Below are 21,329 nucleotides of genomic sequence, written 5' to 3'. Positions count from 1 at the left end.
GGCTGAGTCTCCGGAGCACTGTGCGGAGTGACAGAGACAGCCCAGGTCACACACTAGGACTGTTTGTGTGATGCTGGAGTGAGCGTGCTGATGGCGGCCGCGGTTTGGGGAGGCGGTGGAAGGAAGGTGGCTGTGGCCGCAAAAGGGCAACACAAGGCATCCTTGTGGTCGTGGGCGTGCTCTGTCCCTCACTGTGGCCGATGTGCGGACCGACACGTGTGACCACACTTGTGCACGCGCATACACACACAGATTGGAATCCGATTGTGGTGTGGTCTGGGTCACCGTGTAGTTTTTTTGCAAAATGTCACCGAGGGAGGCCTGGTCAAGGGTCCTCAGGATCTCTGCAGTATCTCTGACACCTGCACGTGAACCTGCTGTTACCTCAGCCAGTCCCAAGGAAGATGCGACAGCGAGCCCATCGTGCTCCTGCCCGAGCAGCCACACCCGCGCCCAGCCGTGCGTCTTTCCAGACCTTCGGTCTCCGTCACCGCGCGGGGGGCCGGCGCCCGTGTGGCGGAGTGCGGCGGGGCTCTGTGCGGAGCGCGGCCTCTGCCTCCCCGCGTCAGGGTCTCGGGCTCCGGCGGCTGGAATTTGGGGAGCACGGCCGCGAAGGGGGAGGTGGGGCGCGGGAGAACGTTCTGAGGCTGCGGACCGTCCTTGCGAGAACTTGTGGAGCTTTGTGCCGCTGGCGATACGGGAGAGGAGGGGCTGCGGCCTTCATCCCGAGGCTCAGGAAGCCGCAGCGCAGAGAGACCCTCGCTCTCTGTTGTGCAGAATTCGCAGCCGGAGCCCACGCTCGTTTGGGAAAGGGCCGGACGGTAGCCCCCGGGGGCTTCGCAGGCCAGCGGGCCTGTTACACCTGCTCCGCGCCCTGGGGGCATCGCGCAGCCACGGACAAACCAAAGGAGTGCAGCCGCGCGGTGGTGACACAGGTGCCGCCTGGACTTGGCCTCTAGTTTCCTACTTTCGCTTGTCAGCGTTTTTTTTAAGCTCTGCTTGCGAGAGCGCGAGCCGAGGTGGGTCGGAGGAGGGAGGCCGCAGAACAGGGGACGAGCCGCCTCCGCTGAGCGCGGCCTGCCGCGGGGCTCGGTCAGGAGCCCGGGATCGCCGGGGCCAGGGGCAGACGCTCAGCCCAGAGCCTCCCGGCACCCCGGCGCGTCCGCTCTGTTGGTTTGGAAGTCGCGCGTCCTTGGGCCCTGTACTGGTTCCTTGTCCACATTCGAGTCTCTGCTAATCGGGGACTTCGCCGCCGCACGGACGCTCGCGGAGGGAACGGGCTCTGCCGGGGTCCTCCCGCCGCCGCACCCCGCTCCCGCCGCGGGCGCCTGGCCCTGCCTCGCCTGTTCTCTCGGAGCCGCAGTGCACAGCGTCGCTCCCCTGTAGCCTGGCCCGAGGTTCTGGCCTCTCCGGTCCTTCCGGTTTCCTTACTGCGGTAGCGGGTTTCTGGGGCTGTAACTTACAGACCATACAAATGCCCTGTGCAGAGTGTATAACTCGGGGTCTTTTCACCAATTTCAGAACATTTTCATCCCCTCAAAGAAACCCCACCCCTCGCTGTCCTCCCCCTTCTCCGCACCCTCCGGCCCGAAGCAGCCCCAGCTCCTGGCGGCTCGGGATGGGGCCCCTGCGGACGCTGCGTGCAGCCGGCCTCATCCTGCCCCTGGTCCGATGCGACTGGCTTCCTGCGCGTAGCAAGTTCTCAGGGTCCATCCGCATCGTAGCAGTGTGAACACCTCGTTCCTTTTAGAGCTGAAGACTACCCCATTCTATAGATACGTGACATTTTGTCCATTTATTAAAAGGTGGGCATTTTGGCTATTACGAATAATGCCGCTGTAAATATTTATTTGTGTACTAATTGAGTGCACATGTTTTTACTTTTCTTGAGCATATACCTAGGAGGGGAGCTGCTGGGTCAATTGGTAACTTATGTTTAATTTCATCAGAATCTGCCAGACGGTTCCAGAGCGGCTGTCCCATTTTCCATTCCCACCAGCAGTGTGTGAGGTTTCCAACTTCTCTGTGTTTTGTTTTTAAGATTTTACTTATTTATTTGACAGAGATCACAGGTAGGCAGAGAGGCAGGCAGAGAGAGAGAGACGGGGAAGCAGGCTCCCCACTGAGCAGAGAGCCCGACACGGGGCTCGATCCCAGGACCCTGAGACCATGACCTGAGCTGAAGGCAGAGGCTTTAACCCACTGAGCCACCCAGGCGCCCCTTCTCTGTATTTTCACTGATACTATTTATCATTTTGATTTTAGTCATCCTGGTGGGTATAAAGTGGTATCTTGTTGTGACAAACACAGCATTTTTTCGTGTGCTTGTTGCCCGTTTGTATACCTTTGGAGAAATGTCTGCTCAGGCCCTTTGCCCACTTTAAATGATATAATTTGTCTTGCTGAGTTGTAAGAATTCTGTATATTATGGAAAGTGGGGACTTATCAGATATGGTATGCAAGTAGTTTTCTTCAATTCCGTTGTCTTTTTACTTTCTGGAAATGCCCTTTGATGTAGAAATGTTTTTGATTTTTTAAAAAGATTTAATTAATTTATTTGACAGAGAGAGATAGCACAGGTAGGCAGAGTGGCAGGCGAGTGGCAGGCAGGAGAGGGAGAAGCGGGCTCTCCATGGAGCAGGGAGCCTGACGCAGGGCTTGATCGCAGGACCCTGGGATCATGATCTGAGCTGAAGGCAGACGCTTAACCGACTGAGCCACCCAGGTGCCCCTGAAAATGTTTTTTTTATTTTGCTGAGGTTAATTTATCCATTTTTTTCTTGTATATGTGCTTTTGGTGTCATATCTAAGAACCCATTGCTAAATCCAAACTCATGAATATTTTGTATTCTTCTAAGAGTTTTACGGCTCTTACACTTAGTTCTTTGATCCACTCTGAGTTAATTTTTGTATATGATTTGAGGGTAGGGTTGCAGCTTCATTCTTTGCTGTGGACGTCAGTTGTCTCAGCACCATTTGTTGAAAAGACTGCTTTTTAAACTCCACTGAATGGTCTTGGCACCCCTGTTCAGATCAGGTGGCAGTAGACGTATGGGTTTATTTCTGAATGCTCAGTGGTGTTCCTTTGGTGTATATGTTTATACTTACACCAGCACCCTGTCTTGATTACTGTTGATTTTTAGTAAGTTTTGAAATTGGGAAGTGTAATTTTCTAACTTTGCTATTCTTTTTAAAGATTGTTTTTGCTATTTGGAGCCCCTTGTGATTCCATATAAATCTTAGAATCAGTTTGCCAGTTTCTACAAAGAACCAGCTGGGCTTGAGATAGGGATTGTGGTGAATCTGTAGATTACTTTAGTTAGAACAGCCATCTTTACAATAGTAAGTCTTTTCAATTTATTAACATGGGATGCGTTCCTACTTATTTATTTATAAAAATTTATTATTTATTTGACAGAGATCACAAGTAGGCAGAGAGGCAGGCAGAGAGAGATGAAGGGAAGCTGGCTTGCTGTGGAGCAGAGAGTCCAATGCGGGGCTCGATCCCAGGACCCTGGGATCATGACCTGAGCTGAAGGCAGAGGCTTCATGAGGCTTCACTGAGCCACCCAGGCGCCCCTCCAATCTATTTAGATCTTCAGTTTTCTTTTAACAGTCATTCGTAGTTTTCAGTGTGTGCATTTTGTACCTCTTAAGTTTATTCCTGAATGTTTTATTGTTTTTGATGGTCTTTTTTTTTTCAATTGAAAAAAGTTTTTAGTATGTTGTGAATCATCTTTTTTTTTTTTTTTTTTTTTTTTTTTTTTAAAGATTTTATTTATTTATTTGACAGAGAGAAATCACAAGTAGATGGAGAGGCAGGCAGAGAGAGAGAGGGAAGCAGGCTCTCCGCTGAGCAGAGAGCCCGATGCGGGACTCGATCCCAGGACTCTGAGATCATGACCTGAGCCGAAGGCAGCGGCTTAACCCACTGAGCCACCCAGGCGCCCCTGTTGTGAATCATCTTACTATGATAGTCTTTAAGGGAAGTGGTATGATTTTTTTTTTAATTTTTAAAAATTTCTTCTCAGTGTTCCAGAATTCATTGCTTATGCACCACACCCAGTGCTCCATACAATGCGCGCCTCCATAACACCCACCACCAGGCTCACCCAATTTCCCACTTCCCGCCCCTTCAAAACCCTCAGATTGTTTTTCAGAGTCCACAGTCTCTCATGGTTCGTCTCCCCCCTCCAATTTTCCCCACCTCCCTTCTCCTCTCCATCTCCCCATGTTCTGTGTGTTATTTCTTATGCTCCACAAGTAAGTGAAACCATATGATAACTGACTCTCTCTGCTTGACTTATTTCACTCAGCATAATCTCCTCCAGTCTCATCCATGTTGCTACAAAAGTTGGGTATTCGTCCTTTCGGATGGAGGCATCATACTCCATAGTGTATAAGGACCACATCTTGCTTATCCATTCGTCCGTTGAAGGGCATCTTGGTTCTTTCCACAGTTTGGTGACCGTGGCCATTGCTGCTATGAACCTTGGGGTAGATGGGGTAGATGGGATGGCCCTTCTTTAAACTACATCTGTATCTTTGGGGTAAATAGCCAGTAGTGCAATTGCAGGGTCATAGGGAAGCTCTATTTTTAATTTCTTGAGGAAGCTCCACACTGTTTTCCAAAGTGGCTGCACCAACTTGGATTCCCACCAACAGTGTAATAGGGTTCCTCTTTCTCCACATCCTCTCCAACACACGTTGTTTATTGTCTCATTAATTTTGGCTATTCTAACTGGTATAAGGTGGTATCTTAATGTGGTTTTGATTTGAATCTCCCTGATGACTAGTGATGGTGAACATTTTTTCATGTGTCTGTTAACCATTTGTATGTCTTCTTTGCAGAAGTGTCTGTTCAGGTCTTCTGCCCATTTTTTGACATGATTATCTGTTTTGTGTGTGTTGAGTTTGAGAAGTTCTTTATAGTTTTTGATGTTCTAAATGTATTTTTAATTGTTTTCCAATTGATTGTCACAAGTATATAGAAATTTGTTTTTGTATATTGGTGTTGTAACTTGCTACCTTGCTTAATTCCTTTATTCTAACAGATTTTTAGTAGGTTTCTTAGAATTCTCCCTATGCAAGATCATCTGTGATTAGAGATAGCTTTCTTCCTTTCCAATTCGGTTGCCTTTTCTTTTTCTTGCATAGCTGCCCTCACTAGAATTTTCAGTATAGTGTGGAATAGATGTTGCAAGAACAGAGAATCCTGATTTCTTCCTGGGCTTGTTGGGACAGTGTTCAGTCTTTCATCATTATGTATGATGCTAGCTCTGGGTTTTTCATAGATACCCTTTACCAGGTTGAAGAAGGTTGCTTCTTTCCCTAATTTGTTGAGTGTTTTTATCAAGAAGGGATGTTGGAGTTTATCAAATGTTTTCTGCTGCAATTGAGATGCTCATGTTTGGGGTTTTTAAAATTTTATTTTGTAGATATGGAATATCACATTCATTTGTTTTTGGATGTTAAAACCAGCCTCAGATTCCAGGTATAAATGGTACTTGGTCATGGCATATGATCCTTCGTACATGTTGCTAGATTCAGTTTGCTGTGATATTGTTGAGGATTATTGTGTTCATATTCAAAAGAGATACTGGGGGCGCCTGGGTGGCTCAGTGGGTTAAGCCGCTGCCTTCGGCTCAGGTCATGATCTCAGGGTCCTGGGATCGAGTCCCGCATCGGGCTCTCTGCTCAGCAGGGAGCCTGCTTCCTCCTCTCTCTCTCTGCCTGCCTTTAATCTCTGTCAAATAAATAAATAAAATCTTAAAAAAAAAAAAAAAGAGATACTGGTCTCTAATTTTGCATTTTTTATGATGTCTTTTCTGATTTTGGTATCAGATAATACTAGCATTATCAAGTGGCTGGGAATGGTCCAGCCTTGTATTTCTTGGAGGGTTTTGAGAAGGATTGATACTATTTTTAAAATATTTGATACATTTCAGTAGTGAAGCCATCTTAGCCTTTTCTTTGTAGGTGGTTAGTGTTTTGATGCTCAGTTCAGTTTATTTGTTACAGGTCCGATGATACTGTTTCTTCTTGAGTCAGTTTGATAGTTTGTGTCTTTTTAGGAGTTTGTCTATTTCATCTAAGTTGTCTAATTTATGGGCCTGCAGTTGTTTATAGTTTTCCTCTTCTTCAAGTAAACTCTTTAGAATTGGTAACTGAAAGTGGAAATTATGGAAAATTCTACATCCTATTTATCAGTATATGTTTATATTTCCCCACACTATTGAAAGGTAATCTTTTCTGTGCACAAGTCAGGGGTTCAGTGTTTCTCTCCTAGCATTAGCCCATTCAGTGTAACATCATCTGACTGGATGTGGCTGCTGAGAGGTCTTCTCTAAGTGCCCTTTCTCAGGAGGAGAGTTTTTCCATGCCTGCTTTTTAAAGAGCTCCTTTCTGTGTTGTTATGGGTATTGTGATTAGGTGTGTACTTTCTGTTTATCCAATTTCATGTACATGTGCCATGCTTCCTCTATTGGTGGATTTATCTCTTCCATTAGTTCTGGAAAATTCTCAGCCATTTTTTTCTTCACATATTTTCTTTCCATTATCCTGTTCTCTTCTTCTGAGACTTGAATTAGATATAGATCAAACCTCTTTTTATCTTCCTTATGTTGTAACTGTACTTCCCTATTTTTTATCTCTTTATACTACATTCTGGGTGTTTCTTCACTTTTCCCTTCAATTCATAGATTCTTTCTTTACCTGTGTCTAATCTGCTAATTTATTTGTTCATTGAGTTTTCTGTTTCAGTAGTCATATATTTTTTTAATTTATCAAAGTTCTGTTTGGTTCATTTCCACATCTGCTTGGTACTTTTTTTTTTTTTTTTTAAGATTTTATTTATTTATTTGACAGAGAGAGATCACAAGTAGACAGAGAGGCAGGTAGAGAGAGAGGTAGAGGGAAGCAGGCTCCCTGCTGAGCAGAGAGCCCGATGCGGGACTCATCCCAGGACCCTGAGATCATGACCTGAGCCGAAGGCAGCGGCTTAACCCACTGAGCCACCCAGGCGCCCCCACTGCTTGGTACTTTTGATAGTTCCTTGTTGTTGGCCCAATTTTAAATGTCATCTTTTATTCTTTAAACAATTAGTGAAGTTATTTTATATTCTTTATCTGATATCAGATACATAGCACCTTAGAGGTAAAAAAAAATTCCTTGTTAATTTGGGTGATTCATCAGTGCTGTGTTGTCTGCTTACGTTTTTAACAGTTGATTTTGAGCTCGTATGTTTGCTCTTTAGTTTGTGGGACTCCTGGGGACCTAAATGGGGGATGCCTTCCTCCAGAGAAGATTCTTGGCTTAAGGGAGAAATCTCAGTTTGGACCCGTGTACTCTGTGGCTTTTTTCTGGAAACAGTGCTTCCACTGATAGCTGCCTGTAGAACAGCTCAGCCTTCTCATTTGCTTCTTGCTCAAAACCCTAGTTTGGCTCTTTTAGGGCGACTGCTAAGAAGAAGGGATTGAGTGAGTGTTTCTCTTACCTCCTACAAGCCCCACAGTGCACTGAAAGATATGTTAACAGGGATTTAGTTGTTTTGTAGTAGGGCCCTTGGAAGTCCTCCATACCCCCTGAAAGTGTCATTCTCTTTAGTATGGGCATATCATGGTCATTTCTTTGGGTGTTGTTTTTACTTTGTTACTGTTAAAAATAATGTTGACAATTTTGTACTCCCAATTCTAGTGCACCTAGGCATATCTGAAGGTAGATTACAGGAAATGAAATTGCTGAATTGACTGATAGATTCTGTCAGTTTTACCCTTTCAAAAAGATTTTGCCAATTTTATGTTCCTTCTTGCAAAGTTGAGGGCCCTTTTCTCCCATGCCCCCCAAAACACTATATATTAATCAGTATTTGGAATTTTATTTTAATTTTCTAAGCTTCTAATTTCAACCACTTTTTTTTTTTTGTTTTTGTTTTTTAATTTTATTTATTTGAAAAGAGAGGGAACACAAGCAGGGAGAGTGGGAGGGAGAAGCAGGCTTCCCACTGAGCAGGGAGCCCGATGTGGGGCTCCATCCAGGACCCTGGGATCATGACCTGAGCCGAAGGCAGACACTTAATGACTGAGCCACCCAGGCACCCCTATTCCCAACCATTTGTATTGTGAGATATAGCACAGACAGAAAAGTGCACAGAAAAAAATGTACAGCCCAATTTGTCACAAAGCAGACTTTTGATGGAATTACCAGTTAGGTCTGGATGTGGAACCCTGGCAGCCAGACACAATCCCTGTTGTTTCCCTGTCACTTACTCCTCTTTCTTTCTCCCCCCACATTAACTATTTTGTTGGTTTATATATATATATTTTTTTTAAAGATTTTATTTATTGATTGACAGAGAAAGAGAGATCACAAATAGGCAGAGCAGCAGGCAGAGATGGAGAGGGAAGCAGGCTCCCTGCCGAGCAGACAGCCCGACGTGGGGCTTGATCCCAGGACCCTGAGATCATGACCTGAGCCAAAGGCAGAGGCTTAATCCACTGACCCACCCAGGCGCCCCTGTTGGTTTATATTCTTACAGTTTGGTTTGTTTTGGTTTTGAACTATATATATGGAATCCATTTTTTTTTTAAGGTTTTATTATTTGGCATACAGAGATCACAAGTAGGCAGAGAGAGAGGGAAGCAGGCTTTCTGCTGAGCAGAGAGCCGGATGCGGGGCTCCATTCCTGGACCCTGAGATCATGACCTGAGCCGAAGGCAGAGGCTTAACCCACTGGGCCACCCAAGTGCCCCAGAATCTGTTGTTTTTTTTTAAGAAGAAAAAACTCTATATATACTGTTTGAGATTGTCACATTATTGCATGCATTTCCATACATGCATTGTTTTACAGCAGTCCATTGAACAGATGTACCACAATTTATCCATTTACTGTTGATGGACATTTGGGTTGTTCCCTGTTTCGGGCTGTTACGAATAAAGCTGCTGTAAACATTCTTACGCAGATACCTTGCTGAACATGTCACACATTTCTCTTGGAGATATTCCTAGGAGTGGAATTTTTGGGCCAAAGATAGGAGCATATTGACTTGAGGAGACATTGCGAAACAGTTGCCTGCTTCTATTCCCTGCGACTGGCTAGAGTCGCTCCCATTGCTCCTCAACCTCTCTACCACTTGCTTGTGGGTCTTGTAATTTTAAGTCATTTTGGTGACTATAGTGTTGGCTTTATTTATTTGTCAGAGACGGCGTGTGAGAGCACAAGCAGGGAAGGGGCAGACGGGGAGAAGCAGGCGCCTTGCTGAGCAAGGAGACCAGTGTGGGACTCAGTCCCAGAAGCCCGGGATCATGACCTGAGCCGAAGACAGACACTTAACTGCCTGAGCCACCCACGTGTCCCTGCAATTCATTTTTCTATTTGACTTTATATGTGTCAACCTTGCTAAACTCAGTGATTTTGTTTTCTTAAAAGATTTTTATTTATTTGAGAGAGAGGATTGGCGGGGCGCAGCGGGAGAGGAAGTGCACTCGCCACTGAGTGGGGAGCCCGATGCAGGACCTGAGCCAAAGTCCGCCTCTTAACCGACGGAGCCACGCAGGTGCCCTAAACTCATTGATTCTGACTAGTCACTTACAGCTTTTGGATTTTCATCGTATGGAATCATACTGTCTACAAATTTGGTTTTTTGCTTTCTGATCCTTAGGCCTTTTACTTATTTTGTTGTGCTTAACTGCATCTAGTTTGTTTGTGACGGTGGGAATTCCCCCACTGTACCACTAAGTACATTGTGTGTACTAAGTACATTGTGTGTTCTAGGTTTTGGGGGGGGGGTTATTTATTTTTTAAATAAATAAGTTAAAAACTAAGGATGTTCCATTCTATTCCTAATTCGTTAAAAGTTTTTCTCAGCAGCAGATTGTTGAATTTTATCAATGCTTTTTCTATTTTTATTAGATGATCATAGGACTTGTCTATTTTCTGTTAATGTGGTTAATGGTACAATTTTTACAGTAATTTATTACTTTTTTTTTTTTTTTTTTTTTTTAAAGATTTTTATTTATTTATTTGACAGAGAGAAATCACAAGTAGGCAGAGAGGCAGGTAGAGAGAGAGAGGAGGAAGCAGGCTCCCTGCTGAGCAGAGAGCCCGATGCGGGACTCGATCCCAGGACCCTGAGATCATGACCTGAGCCGAAGGCAGCGGCTTATCCACTGAGCCACCCAGGCGCCCAGTAATTTATTACTTTTATATATTTGGTTTGCTAGTATTTTGTTTAGGGTTTCTTCTGCATATATGTTGATGAGTGATGTGAGTTTTTTGTAATGTCTTTGTTAGGCCTTGGTATCAAGGGTATGCCTGCCTCATAAAACATTTGAAGAATATTTGCTCATTTTCTGGTTCTCTGGAAGAGGTGAAGTAAGAATTACATTATTTTTTCCTTACATGTTTTGTAGAACCACAGGTAAAACCATCTGGGCCGATCATTGTCTTTGAAGAAAAATTTTAAATTGGGATCTCAGTTTCAGATTTACTTCTTCTTTTGTCAATTTTAGTAGCATATCTTTCTAGAAATTTGTCTCATCTAAAATTTTCAAAATTTTTGCATATAGTTTTTTGATTATATTCTTTTAATGTTCTATAAGATTTCAAAATGCTCTTTTATTCCTGATGTCTTCTGTTTTCTTTTTTTAATCCATACTACAAAGAGTTTATCATTTTTGTTCTATAAAAATTAACATAGGATCCTTTAGTATACTGAGTGATTCTTTCCTATTTTGGTAATTTCTGCATTTTTTTCCTTCTTTGGATTATTTGTTCTTCTTATAACTTCTGATGTGCTTATCTAATTAAGTTTTAGACTTTTTTCTAAAATGTGTATTTAACACTATTTTTTTTTTGTAAACATTTTTTTAGCTTCATTCCACAAGCTCTATTTTCAACACCATTCATGTAAAATATATGCTCTGATTACTATTAAGATTTCTCCTTTGACCGCGTAAGTATTTAGAAGGAATTAATTACCAAACACATGGAGATTCTCATTATCTTTTTTGTATGGATTACTAGCAACATTGCATTATGGTGAGAGAACACAAAGTCCATATGGTCCTTTGGAAATTCATTAAGATTGGCTTTTGATCCTTTGAAATGTATTATGATTTGGTTTTATAGATCAATTTATTTGAAAAATGCTTCTGTGCATACTTTAAAAAAAGAAGGTGTCTTCTTAAAATGTTGGGTGCAGTGTTTTATAACTTCCCATGAGGTCAGGTTAATTGTGTTCAGATCTTCTATCACCGTATTTTACTGTCTGCTTCGTTCAAAAGAAGGATGTTTTGAAGTTTTACATAATAATTGTGGAATTTTCTGTTATTTGTTTTGAGGCTATATTGTAAGGTGCCTTAAAATTGTTACACTTTCCTGGTAAATCAAAATTTTCATTTTCAAGTGTCATTTATAATTTTTACTGTGTTTACGTCTGGTATTACCTTAAGTTTCCTTTGTGTGATACTAGTGTAACGTCTGTAGGTTCTTTTGGTTAGCAGTTGCCCTGCGTATCTTTTCTATTCTTTTGTTTTTAGTCTTTGTCTTTGCATTTATGGTTTGGTTTTCTATCCTTCCTGCTGTTTTGTGACCGTATACTTGGGTGTAATCCTTTACCACCTATTGTGGTAGGTTTCTCGTCCTCTCCTCTTTTAGAATCTTTTGGGTAATTTTTTTAATCATTCCATTTCCTTACTCTGTTGGAATCTACAGTCTTTTGCTTTTTTCTTAGTGGTTATCCTAACCTTTGCAGCAAGTAGTAGATTTACAAAAGTCTAATGTCTAGTACCTTCACTCTTTTTGGATGGTGCAAAATTCTCAAAGTATGTTTTACTCTCATCTTGACTTAAATCCTGTTGCTGTGCATTCTGTTGTTTTAAACTCAAGGAGATGTTATTACATAGGGTCAGTGTTCTTTGACCCACAGTTGCTTCTCTTGGGTTGCTTTTCATCCTGCCCTGCGTCCTGGAGCTTGTATCTGGAATGATCTTGTTGTCTGAAGATAACCTTTAACGTTTCCTTTGTGTTTGGTGATGTGTATAACCGATTGTGTTTCTTTGGAGTCATTCTTCAGTCTGTGGCTTGATGTCTTTCCTCAGTTTTGGAATATATTTGGCCTTAACATCTTCAGATGTGATTTCTGCCCATTTCCTTGGTATTTTCCAGCTGTCTTACTTTCCATGCCTCATTCTGGATATTTTTTACTTGGACCTGTCTTCCGTTGTAGCAAGTCTCTTGAGTTTTGTCTAATCTGTTAAAACTATCTCTTGCATTCTTAATAATTGGTTTTTGTATTTTTTCAGCTCTAGAATTTACATATGGTTCATTTTTATATCTTATAGCTTTCCTCTCAAGTTCTTTTTTTTTTTTTTTTTAAAGATTTTTATTTATTTTATTTGACAGACAGAGATTACAAGTAAACATAGAGGCAGGCAGAGAGAGAGAGATAAGAGGAAGCAGGTTCCCTGCTGAGCAGAGAGCCCGATGCGGGGCTCAATCCCAGGACCCTGGGACCATGACCTGAGCCGAAGGCAGAGGCTTTAACCCACTGAGCCACCCAGGCACCCCTGCTTTCTTCTCAAGTTCTTGATTTTGTCTTTCATCCTTGGACAGAGCAGCAGGTCTGTCTGGCACCTCTAGTGGCTGCATCCGTGGTATGCCTCTGCTGGCCTGGGCCTGGGGTTTCCTGGAGGTGTTCACCTGGATATTTTAACTTGTTTGTCAATCACTACATTTTATAATTATTTTACAAATAATGCAAGGCCTAGGATAATGTCTTCTTTCAGAGAGATTCTTGGGTTTGTTTCCACTGGGGGCCAGGGAAACCCTGGCAAGTTAGGGTCCTCTGACCCCAGGTTTCGTGAGCGATCTCTTTGAAGCAGGGCTGAAGGTCCCAGAAGGCTGCCATCCTGTGGCTCCTGCCTCCAAATGGATCTAGCCCTTGACGCCTTGGTGCCAGTCGTCTATGATTGCTGCCGGTCTCGAGCTTCCACGCTGGTATTAGGACAGTGTTCCGCAGACACTTCCTCTTTGGGAATTCAGATCTGTTCGTCTTTTCTGGCTTGCCTTATTTTCTTTTTAAAAACGCTTATCTCTTTAATTCGTTTGGACTGAATTTTTTGTATGTTTTGTGAAATAACTTGATTTCGTAGCCAAATGAACCAAGTATAGAAGAGGTTTTGTAGGCCCCAAAAAAGCCATCATCCGGCCTGCGGTGCCCCGCATGGTTGTGCGCTGGGAACTGGATGTTTTCGTGCAGTGGGACTCAGACAGAAGGCGAGACTGATCATTCAGCACGTGACATTGAGGCCAGTGACAGCCTGTAAGGCCCATTTCCTTTTTTATGATTATTTTTGTGAAAGTGAGAGCTATTCAGTCTAAAAAACTCAGATAATAATGTGAGACATCAAAGGGTGGCGGGGTAAATGCCCCAGACTATGCGGAGGTGATGCTTTCCAGAACCTACATGTGTGCCATGTAGGTGGGCACACACGGCCTCACGAGTTGGGTCCCCAGAGCACGCTGTGTGGGGTTTGCACCAGCGGCCCTGGCAGACATGGTTGTAGGCTGGTGAGAGTTTGTGGTCCAGCCTAGTGTTGAGAGCCACAATGCTTGGGTTTGAACCCAGCCTTGCTGTCACAGGTCTTGCTGAGCGGGCCGGTTGTGGGTCACTCTGGGGGTGAAGGGCGTTCATACCGAGCCTGGCAGCCCTCCGCCCGCAGCATCATTCGTGCTGGTGGTGTGACCTTTGCAGGCCGCGCTGGGCGTGTGTGGAACAGACCTGGCTCAGCACCGTCAGGCTGCCTAGCACCCCAGCGGCCCAGGTAGCAGACTTCCAAGCTGGCAGACCGGCTGCCTTGCTGAAGACAAGCCTGCGTCCTGGTGTTCGGAGTCAGGCTCCGCGTGCTACCTGCAGTGAGGGCGGGGCGGGCTGGCCTGGGGCTTCCTCACTTAACCCCGGACCTGCAGCCGATTTCTGGACCATGCCTGGTGCCGGGTGCGTGTGGTGGGGGTACGGGCCCGGTGCTGACCTCCCCATCCCGCCGTAGGTTCAGCAGTACCGGGTGGCCATGACCGCGAAGGACTGCTCCATCATGATCGCGCTCTCCCCCTGCCTGCAGGACACAAGGTGAGCTGCCTGCTGCGTCCCGCGCTCGTGTCCCTGCGGTTACAGCACCCTGGCAGGCCACTTCTGCTGCCAGGCTGATGTCTGTGGGCTCTGTGACACCTCGTAACCCACCATGGCTTGCTAACTCCTGCTGCTCTCTTGAAGCTTGTGATTTGGTTGGAAAGACATTTCCCGAGAATATCTTAAGATTGTCCTGTTAGAGATTACTATTGTTTTCTAAGAAAATACTCCAAAGACTTAGAAGCAGCTTGGATCCTGTGGCACAAATTCCTTTTTCTCAAGGTGCCGTGTGCTGACTGATGCTTGGAGGCCTGAGAAGCTGCATATCCCCCACGAGGTCCTGATACACCAGCCTTCGCAGCCCTTCCAGGCCTGTGGGACCGCACGTTCCCTGTCGAGCTTCCTGTTGGCAGCAGCGCTCCTGGGACGTTGTTCTCTTTGTCCGGTCCCCTCCTCTGCCTTTTTTTAGGAAGTCAGGATGAGCATGATAATCTTCTCTTGCTAATTAGACGGCATCTTCAGCACTGATGCGCAGAGTGCCAAACCCAGTGTTTGTGGAATGTTCCACATTCTTCTGACTTGTGTTCCCGGGTCAAGATGACCTTATCGTTGGCTGCCGGCCACCCATTTCTCAGATGCTTTTGAACTAAACATTCCCAGGACTGCTACTCCCTGGCGGGCATGGAGCGGACAGGAAACGAGGAGGGGTGTTCCTAGGGTGTAGCTGAAATCCGAAAAGGTGGTTCTGTTTAGACGAGGACCCCTGGGATCCCGGGAGGATGTGGCTGCAGTGCGCGTTCACTGGACTGAGCCACCTTGTCTGATGACAGAAGCATGCGGCTGTCACCCGCTGCCCTTCCTCAAACAGGCATGCACTGAGAAATGTGCGGGAATGTGCAGGGCAGGCTGGCTGGTTGGCAGATGTGGGCGGGCGGGGACGCCTGTCCCAGGAGTTCCGGGGCGCAGCCAGGAGCGTTTTGGCACTGGAGCTGCGCCCTGGGCTCCCCGGAACTTGTGCTGGACACACAGACACAGGCAGCCCGTGTACCAGGCGATGCCTGTCTGTGTGCGTGTCACCTTGTCAGGTGCCGGCTCGGTCGTGGGAAACCTGCTGGGGGCCCGAGAGGTGCTGTCCGGGCCCTGCTGCCTGGAGCTCAGGCCTTGGAAGCGGGACCTTCTGCCGTTTGGGAGGGAGTAGCTTCGGCCCAGCAGCTGAGCCACGGCTCCCTTTTCCCGACAGAGGGTATTTCGGGACAGGAGTTAAGCGAGAGTCTCGGCCTTGCTGAGCTGTCAGAGCGGGAGTGTGCTCATTGGTCTTCCCTTCCAGGCAGGAGCTTTGAAATTCGTGTTGTTTTGGGATGTTTTCTAAAGCTTCGAGAGTAGTAAGTGTGGGAAACTAGAATTTCTCTTGGGCTAAACTGAGCTCTTATATATTTAGCCATTGCTGGATGCAGAATATTACTGGAGAGCACTCGGAGAGCTGAGTGGGGTGGATGGCACCACGATTTGAGTACAAAATTCAGAATTAGCCTCAGAGTGGTTGGTTTTAATATAAATAATTGTTCATTTTCTGTTATAAGCACGACTACTTCTGATGTTTAGAAAACCCACAAAACTAAGCCTTAGAAACAAAATATAGCCCTGCAGATGAGATTTGAGACTAGAGCATGAAATCAGAGCGCGCTCTCCTAACATGAAGTGCCCCAGGGAACATGGGCTTCGCAGCAGATGTGGGAGAGGGAAGTCTGCTCCATTGGCTTGAGGAAAGGCCGGGCTGACCTTCTTTCTCTCGGGGTAGTGACTGCTGAGTCCCGGTCAGGGGCCCCTTGGACCGGGGGTTCACCTGCTAGCCCTCCTGTCTGTGTGGTGTGGGGGGGTCACGGCGGGCATAGGCGGGGTGCGTCTCCCGAAAGGGGTGAGGATTTGGGGTTCATGTGTCCTGAAGCTGCTCTTTCGCTTCCAGCTCCGAGCAGAGGCCTGTTGTCCCTTCGTCGAGATCCAGGTTTGCTTTCTCCGTGTCCGTGCTGGACCTCGACCTCAAGCCCTACGAGAGCATTCCTCACCAGTACAAACTGGACGGCAAGATAGTCAACTTCTACTCCAAGACTGTACTCGCCAAAGACGCAGCCGTGACGCCGGCCAGGTACAAGGAGAGGGAGGACTGCACGCTGGTCCTCCGGAAGGTCTAGGCGCTTCCTGCGGGGTCTTCAAAACTTGAACACAGAATGTGCAGGCCGAGGGAGAGAGCTGTTTTCTGTTGTGTTGGGTGACCTTAGGCTGTGAGTGTTTTTGCTTTTTAACCACCTGGCCAGGTGGGGCTGTGTCTGGGTGACCCCGCATGGAAGGGCCGCAGAAACACCTTCAAGGACGAGTGTCAGACCTGAGCGCTGCTGCGTGTGGTGTCCCCACACCTTCTGCTCTGGGCCGCTCCTCCTCCCCACCCGGGGCTGATGTCTAATCGCCGATGTAAAAGCCTTAAGACCCTAGGTTTGGATCTCCTGCCACCAGACTCTAACATAGAAAACTTGAATTGTCGCGTACATCTTACAGTTGGTCTTGAAAGAAAACATGGATACTACTGGAACTTTCCCAGCTGAGTTATGTAGTCGCTTTGTCCGTGCGAGCCCCCGGTCAGCACAGGCCTCGTGGGCTCTGCCGCACAGAGGGATGCGGGGCTGGTGCGGACGAGGGCCCTGAGCTGCGTGGGCTTGACGTCTCTTTGGAGGTGCCACGGCCACTGCTCTGCACAGGGTCTTCAGGGAGCATGGGACTCAGGTCAGGGGTGGACACCACTCACGAGCGCTTTCTCTGACGTGAGGGGAGCCGAGGCGTTCTGTGCCGTGTGGCTGCCGCTGCGGCGCGGGAGCTGGGGGGCTGCGCGCCTCGCATCCAGTGCTTCGGGGGAGCCGCCAGCTCTGCTCCTGCAGCGATGAGCGACTCCTGGCTGGCACCAAGAGGGTTCTTGTTGGGGTCACCATAGTGTGCCCGGCTGCTAGGAAAACTGTGGGGAATCTTGGCTTTGGTTTTTTACTCTATGGTGGGTTGTACAGATTATTTATATCATCGTTTTGAGGGACTAATGAAGGTTTATTGTAACATAAGATTATAATAGCAAAACCACGGTATTGTATGAAAATGCTACGTGAAAAATAAGAATATTTTGCTGATTGTAAATTTTTGTGGGGAATTTTGTGATAACTTGAGAATTATACTTGTTTGAATCAAGCCAGATCTCCTAGAATTTATTCAGCTTTGTCCTAACGTTTACTTCTTCCCTCAGAGGTTCAGAAAGATACTCAAATGACACGTGTCTCACCTGTGGGCGTTGGGGGGCTGTGGAGACACCCCTTGCAGGGACATGTGTGGACGGAAGCATCTCTGTGGTTTTGGCCTGAGGTAGCTCCTTGTTGCTGGCCTGAGTGAGGACGGGTGTGCACAGCACCCCGGCCTTGCAAGGAGGTGGGTTGGGCCCCCTCTGAGGCCCGTCCTGGCTGAAACCACCAGCATCCACATGGCGACCGACAAGGTCCTGCCCTGTGTGGTCTCCGCCTCACACTCCAGTGCGGCCCCTACCGATTCTAACCTTTTAAATGGGACGGCTGAGGCCAGTGCTTCCTGGGGGACAGGGTGTGGGTGTTGTAAAGTCTATGACACTGCGTTTTTAAAGCTTACTGCTGCACTTTGATGTCAAGACCAAGAAGAGTGAGTTCTACTCTGTAGGGCAGGGTGGCAAGGTGGGTGCGTCACCCTGGGCATCAGGAATGTCAAGGAGTGGGGGCCCTTGGGTGGCAAGGGGGGGGCTGACCTCCAGGGCGCTTCCATCCTCAGACTTGGTGAGAGGTAGGACCAGCTGCTCCCCTAAATCCAAGGATGGACATTCCTATTATTATTTTTAAAATAATAATAGGGAAATATAGGAAAAATAATAATAAGCTTAACTTTTGAGAAAGTTTATTATTATTATTCTTTAGTATTCTGTATCCCCAGTGTGGAGCTTGAACTCACAACCCTGAGGTCAAGAGTTACATGCTCCCCCAGCCGATCCCGCCAGGTGCCCTAGGCACTGTACGTGCTGCTGGTCTGGCGTTTTGTACTGCAGTAGCTGTTGTCTATTTTCCCACATTCTGACGGATGATCTAGAATGTGCTAAAACTGTACAGACAACGTGTCCTAAAGGTGTTGTTTCTCTGTGGAAGACGGTCACGCACCTGCGTGTTTGCCAGGAACTAGCTGGAGTCCGCCGTGCAGAGTGACTTGATCAGGCTCTCGAGAGCGGCTTCGATGCCCAGCACACCCAGCAGGGCTCGGAAGCTGCGAGGCGCGGTCTCCAGGACTCGGTTCCTGTCCAGCTCCAGGGCTGCAGGGAGAGCAGGCTGGCTGAGCCGCCGTGCTGAGACCCTCCCTCCCCAGCCGATGACTGCTGTGACCATGGGGATGGACCCACACACCAGACGTGGGGAGGGAACAGTCTCTCCTCGCCTCTGCTTTCTGGTCACTGATAAACCGATATAAACAATACACTGAGATGCTCGCCTTTTGATTCTTGCCCTGAAGACCAGAAGACAGCAGCAGGCGACTGTTGGACACCGTAAGTCCTTACATACACCCCCTTGCCAGGCCCCTACCTTGCTGTGGTGCTTTGGGGAGAAGGTCCAGCTTTGGCAAAACCTTCCCTTCTTCATCTATCTGCACCCTCCAAACGATGACCAACTCGAACCTGAAAGATGTAAGATGCCTTCCTAAGTGCTGAATGAAGCCAGGTGGGAAGTGTGACCTGTCACCCTCCCTGAGGATGTGCTCCTGAAGATGTCTGGCATGGATACGCATCACGTCTGCTCAGCAAAGCATGTGTGACATGAATGAGGAGGGAAATGGACCCCAAGACCCAGCAAGATGCTGTTCTGGACCCACAACGTGGTGGTGTGGCCATACAGGTGACGTACAGGTTGCGGAAAACCAACTGGCGTGGAGCCTGAACGGACAGCGTAGACCGAAAAGCATCGGCAGTGATGGGAGCCAGGAATTTCACTTCCAGCCACAGAACCCTGGGTCCTCGAGTGTGAGGAGTGGACAGGAGTGTGAGAAATAGTGGAAAATGAGGGATGACCCAAGTGCCCACGACCCAAAGAAAGCAGAAATAGAGCTGACAGAGTTGAACCACCGAGAATGAATGAACCGTACGGCTCCACACACTGCCAGAAGCTCATTTTGGAAATAATGTGGAGTAACAAAGGCAAGTTACGGCTCCATGTGGAGGTTTGAAAACAAAGCCCCTCAGGCACTCTGACCTAGACCATGAAGGCGCCTCAAGTGGGGTGTGGGGGACTCCCACGTGTGTGCACGGGGCCCCAGAGAGGTCCTCCCTTCACCCAGAACTTACTGCCCGCCGGCCTCTCCCCAGGTCAGCCCGTCAAGATAGAGCCCCAGCTCCTCCCAGCCTCCCCCACTGGCTCGCTCCATCCCTGCAGTGAGCCCAGCACCAGTGCCCCATGTCCCCTCCCTCCCTGCTCTCTTCCCCAGGGCTGCACAGACACATCAAGGTGTCTGGAAGGGAGCTGACATTTTCTAGCACTTGTAATGCTCGTTTGCAAGAGCAAGCAGCCGCCTGCTGTGGGGGAGGCTGGGCCTGCAGGGCATCCGCACTCACCCGGGCTGGCGCGCGCTGTGGACCACCATGCAGCTGGAGGCGGCCCCCTCTGGGAGGTGCACGGCTTCTGGGTACTTCTCCTGTGGGAGAGGAAACGGGTACAGAAAAATCAGGGACGGGACAGGAGCCAGGATCCGTCGTGAAGTCGTCAGGTTGCAGTGCACTGGTGGTTTGGCATCATGGTCCCCCGAGACAGGGAAGCTGAAGGCCTGCTCCCCAACTGGCTCTTGGCTCTTTTTCCTGCTAGGACCTGCTCCCCCATTTCACACAGGCCGCAATGTAGATGGTGTCCACCCTCCTTGTAAGGGGCCAGGACTCCGACCACATCTAAGGCAGGACCAGGTGAGAAGGCCTGGAAGCCATCAGATGCCTATTCCAGACGTCCAGTGCTAGACACTTCGACGCCAAGGCCCCTTGGCTCCCAGGAATAGCACCTGGGTCCTCGTCTTTGTTCTTACGGTTCCTGGAGGCCCGAGGGGTCATGTGCACCAGACCACCGTCCTCGGTAGAAAGCCCCAAGACCCTGAACAAAGACAAGACTCCCTCCTTTCCTTTCCACGTCTCCCAGATGCTCTGTCTGTATCTTTCTGTAAGTTCAGTAAACGCTGTTCTCACCTCCCACTGGCTCAGCGTTTGATTTCCATCCTGCGTGCAACCAGGGCCCCTCTCAGCTGGTCCTGCAGGAGCCCGTCTGTGGTCTAAGACCCAGTATGCGGCATCCTGGCCACCCCACTCCTGCCGCTTGTGCTCAGTGGTGCTGCCTGTTCTAGATCTTTCCACTGTGCCACAGCCCCTGTGTGCCCACACCCTCTACCTCCCAGTGAAGAGCTTCATCCCGGTTGCACCTGTTTGTCCCCCAGGGCTCCCTGGCCTTTGGCCACGCTGCCTCCCTAGACCCTCCTCTGCCCTGGGGTGGCCCTTTCCGTCTGCCCTGTTCTCGAGGCATACGTGGCCTGAGGCCAGTTGCACATGCTCTGCAGGGTTCCTTGCAGCTCACCAGGGTGATGCTCGACCAGTAAGTGCTGTCTTACTGCTGTTGTCTGCAGCTTTAGTATTTGGCCTTAAAAGTCCTTTAAACGGCAGCCCCAGCAGGCCCCGGCCGCAGTAGACGCTCCCAACCCATCCATTCTCCTTTCCGTCTGCCCTGTTCTCGAGGCATACGTGGCCTGAGGCCAGTTGCACATGCTCTGCAGGGTTCCTTGCAGCTCACCAGGGTGATGCTCGACCAGTAAGTGCTGTCTTACTGCTGTTGTCTGCAGCTTTAGTATTTGGCCTTAAAAGCCCTTTAAACGGCAGCCCCAGCAGGCCCCGGCCGCAGTAGACGCTCCCAACCCGTCCATTCTCACACTTGCCGCCCGATGGCCCCTGCCCATCTGCACTTCGGGAACAGAGCCACTGGGGGCCCCTGGTGACCTCTGCATCGGTCTCCCCCTGAAGTGTGCCTGGCTGCCTGGGCTAACGGGGTCTCGGGGAGCATGCTCCACCAAGCCAGCTTCACGAGATCACATGCCACTCGAGAGTCGAAGGTCCTCTTTCTAAAAGAGGGAAATGAA

The 21,329-nt window shown here is 48.0% G+C and overlaps 2 protein-coding genes across 7 annotated transcripts in view; one reads left to right on the top strand and one right to left on the bottom strand.

Annotated features, from left to right (window-relative positions):
* Positions 1 to 17,354, top strand: part of IPPK (inositol-pentakisphosphate 2-kinase) — a 47,159-nt gene extending 29,805 nt beyond the window's left edge. The window contains exons 12-16 of one of the 5 annotated variants that reach the window (XR_009346262.1): positions 9,428 to 9,554; positions 10,292 to 10,372; positions 13,153 to 13,322; positions 14,050 to 14,129; positions 16,093 to 16,153. Coding sequence is in view for 2 of the 5 variants with exons in the window: in XM_059141088.1 (XP_058997071.1) it covers positions 14,050 to 14,129; positions 16,093 to 16,318 (306 nt within the window). In the remaining 3 variants the exon portion in view is untranslated. Of the gene's footprint in view, positions 1 to 9,198; positions 9,555 to 10,291; positions 10,373 to 13,152; positions 13,323 to 14,049; positions 14,130 to 14,411; positions 15,512 to 16,092 lie in introns of those variants that run through there. The other 4 variants (XR_009346261.1, XR_009346263.1, XM_059141088.1 and 1 more) reach the window with 4 other exon arrangements.
* Positions 17,355 to 18,063: 709 nt separating this feature from the next.
* CENPP (centromere protein P) overlaps positions 18,064 to 21,329 on the bottom strand; it is a 228,456-nt gene continuing 225,190 nt past the window's right edge. For both annotated transcript variants that reach the window (XM_059141097.1, XM_059141098.1), the window contains 3 exons: positions 19,777 to 19,856; positions 18,755 to 18,846; positions 18,064 to 18,486 (listed from right to left, as the gene is read on the bottom strand). In XM_059141097.1, coding sequence (XP_058997080.1) covers positions 18,356 to 18,486; positions 18,755 to 18,846; positions 19,777 to 19,856 — 303 coding nt within the window. In that variant the 3' untranslated portion in view covers positions 18,064 to 18,355. The remainder of the gene's footprint in view (positions 18,487 to 18,754; positions 18,847 to 19,776; positions 19,857 to 21,329) is intronic.

The sequence above is a fragment of the Mustela lutreola genome, chromosome 12 (assembly GCF_030435805.1).
Source record: "Mustela lutreola isolate mMusLut2 chromosome 12, mMusLut2.pri, whole genome shotgun sequence".
Classification (NCBI taxonomy): domain Eukaryota; kingdom Metazoa; phylum Chordata; class Mammalia; order Carnivora; family Mustelidae; genus Mustela; species Mustela lutreola.
The sequence above is the reverse complement of the archived record's forward strand: the minus strand, read 5'-3'. Positions and strand labels throughout refer to the sequence as shown.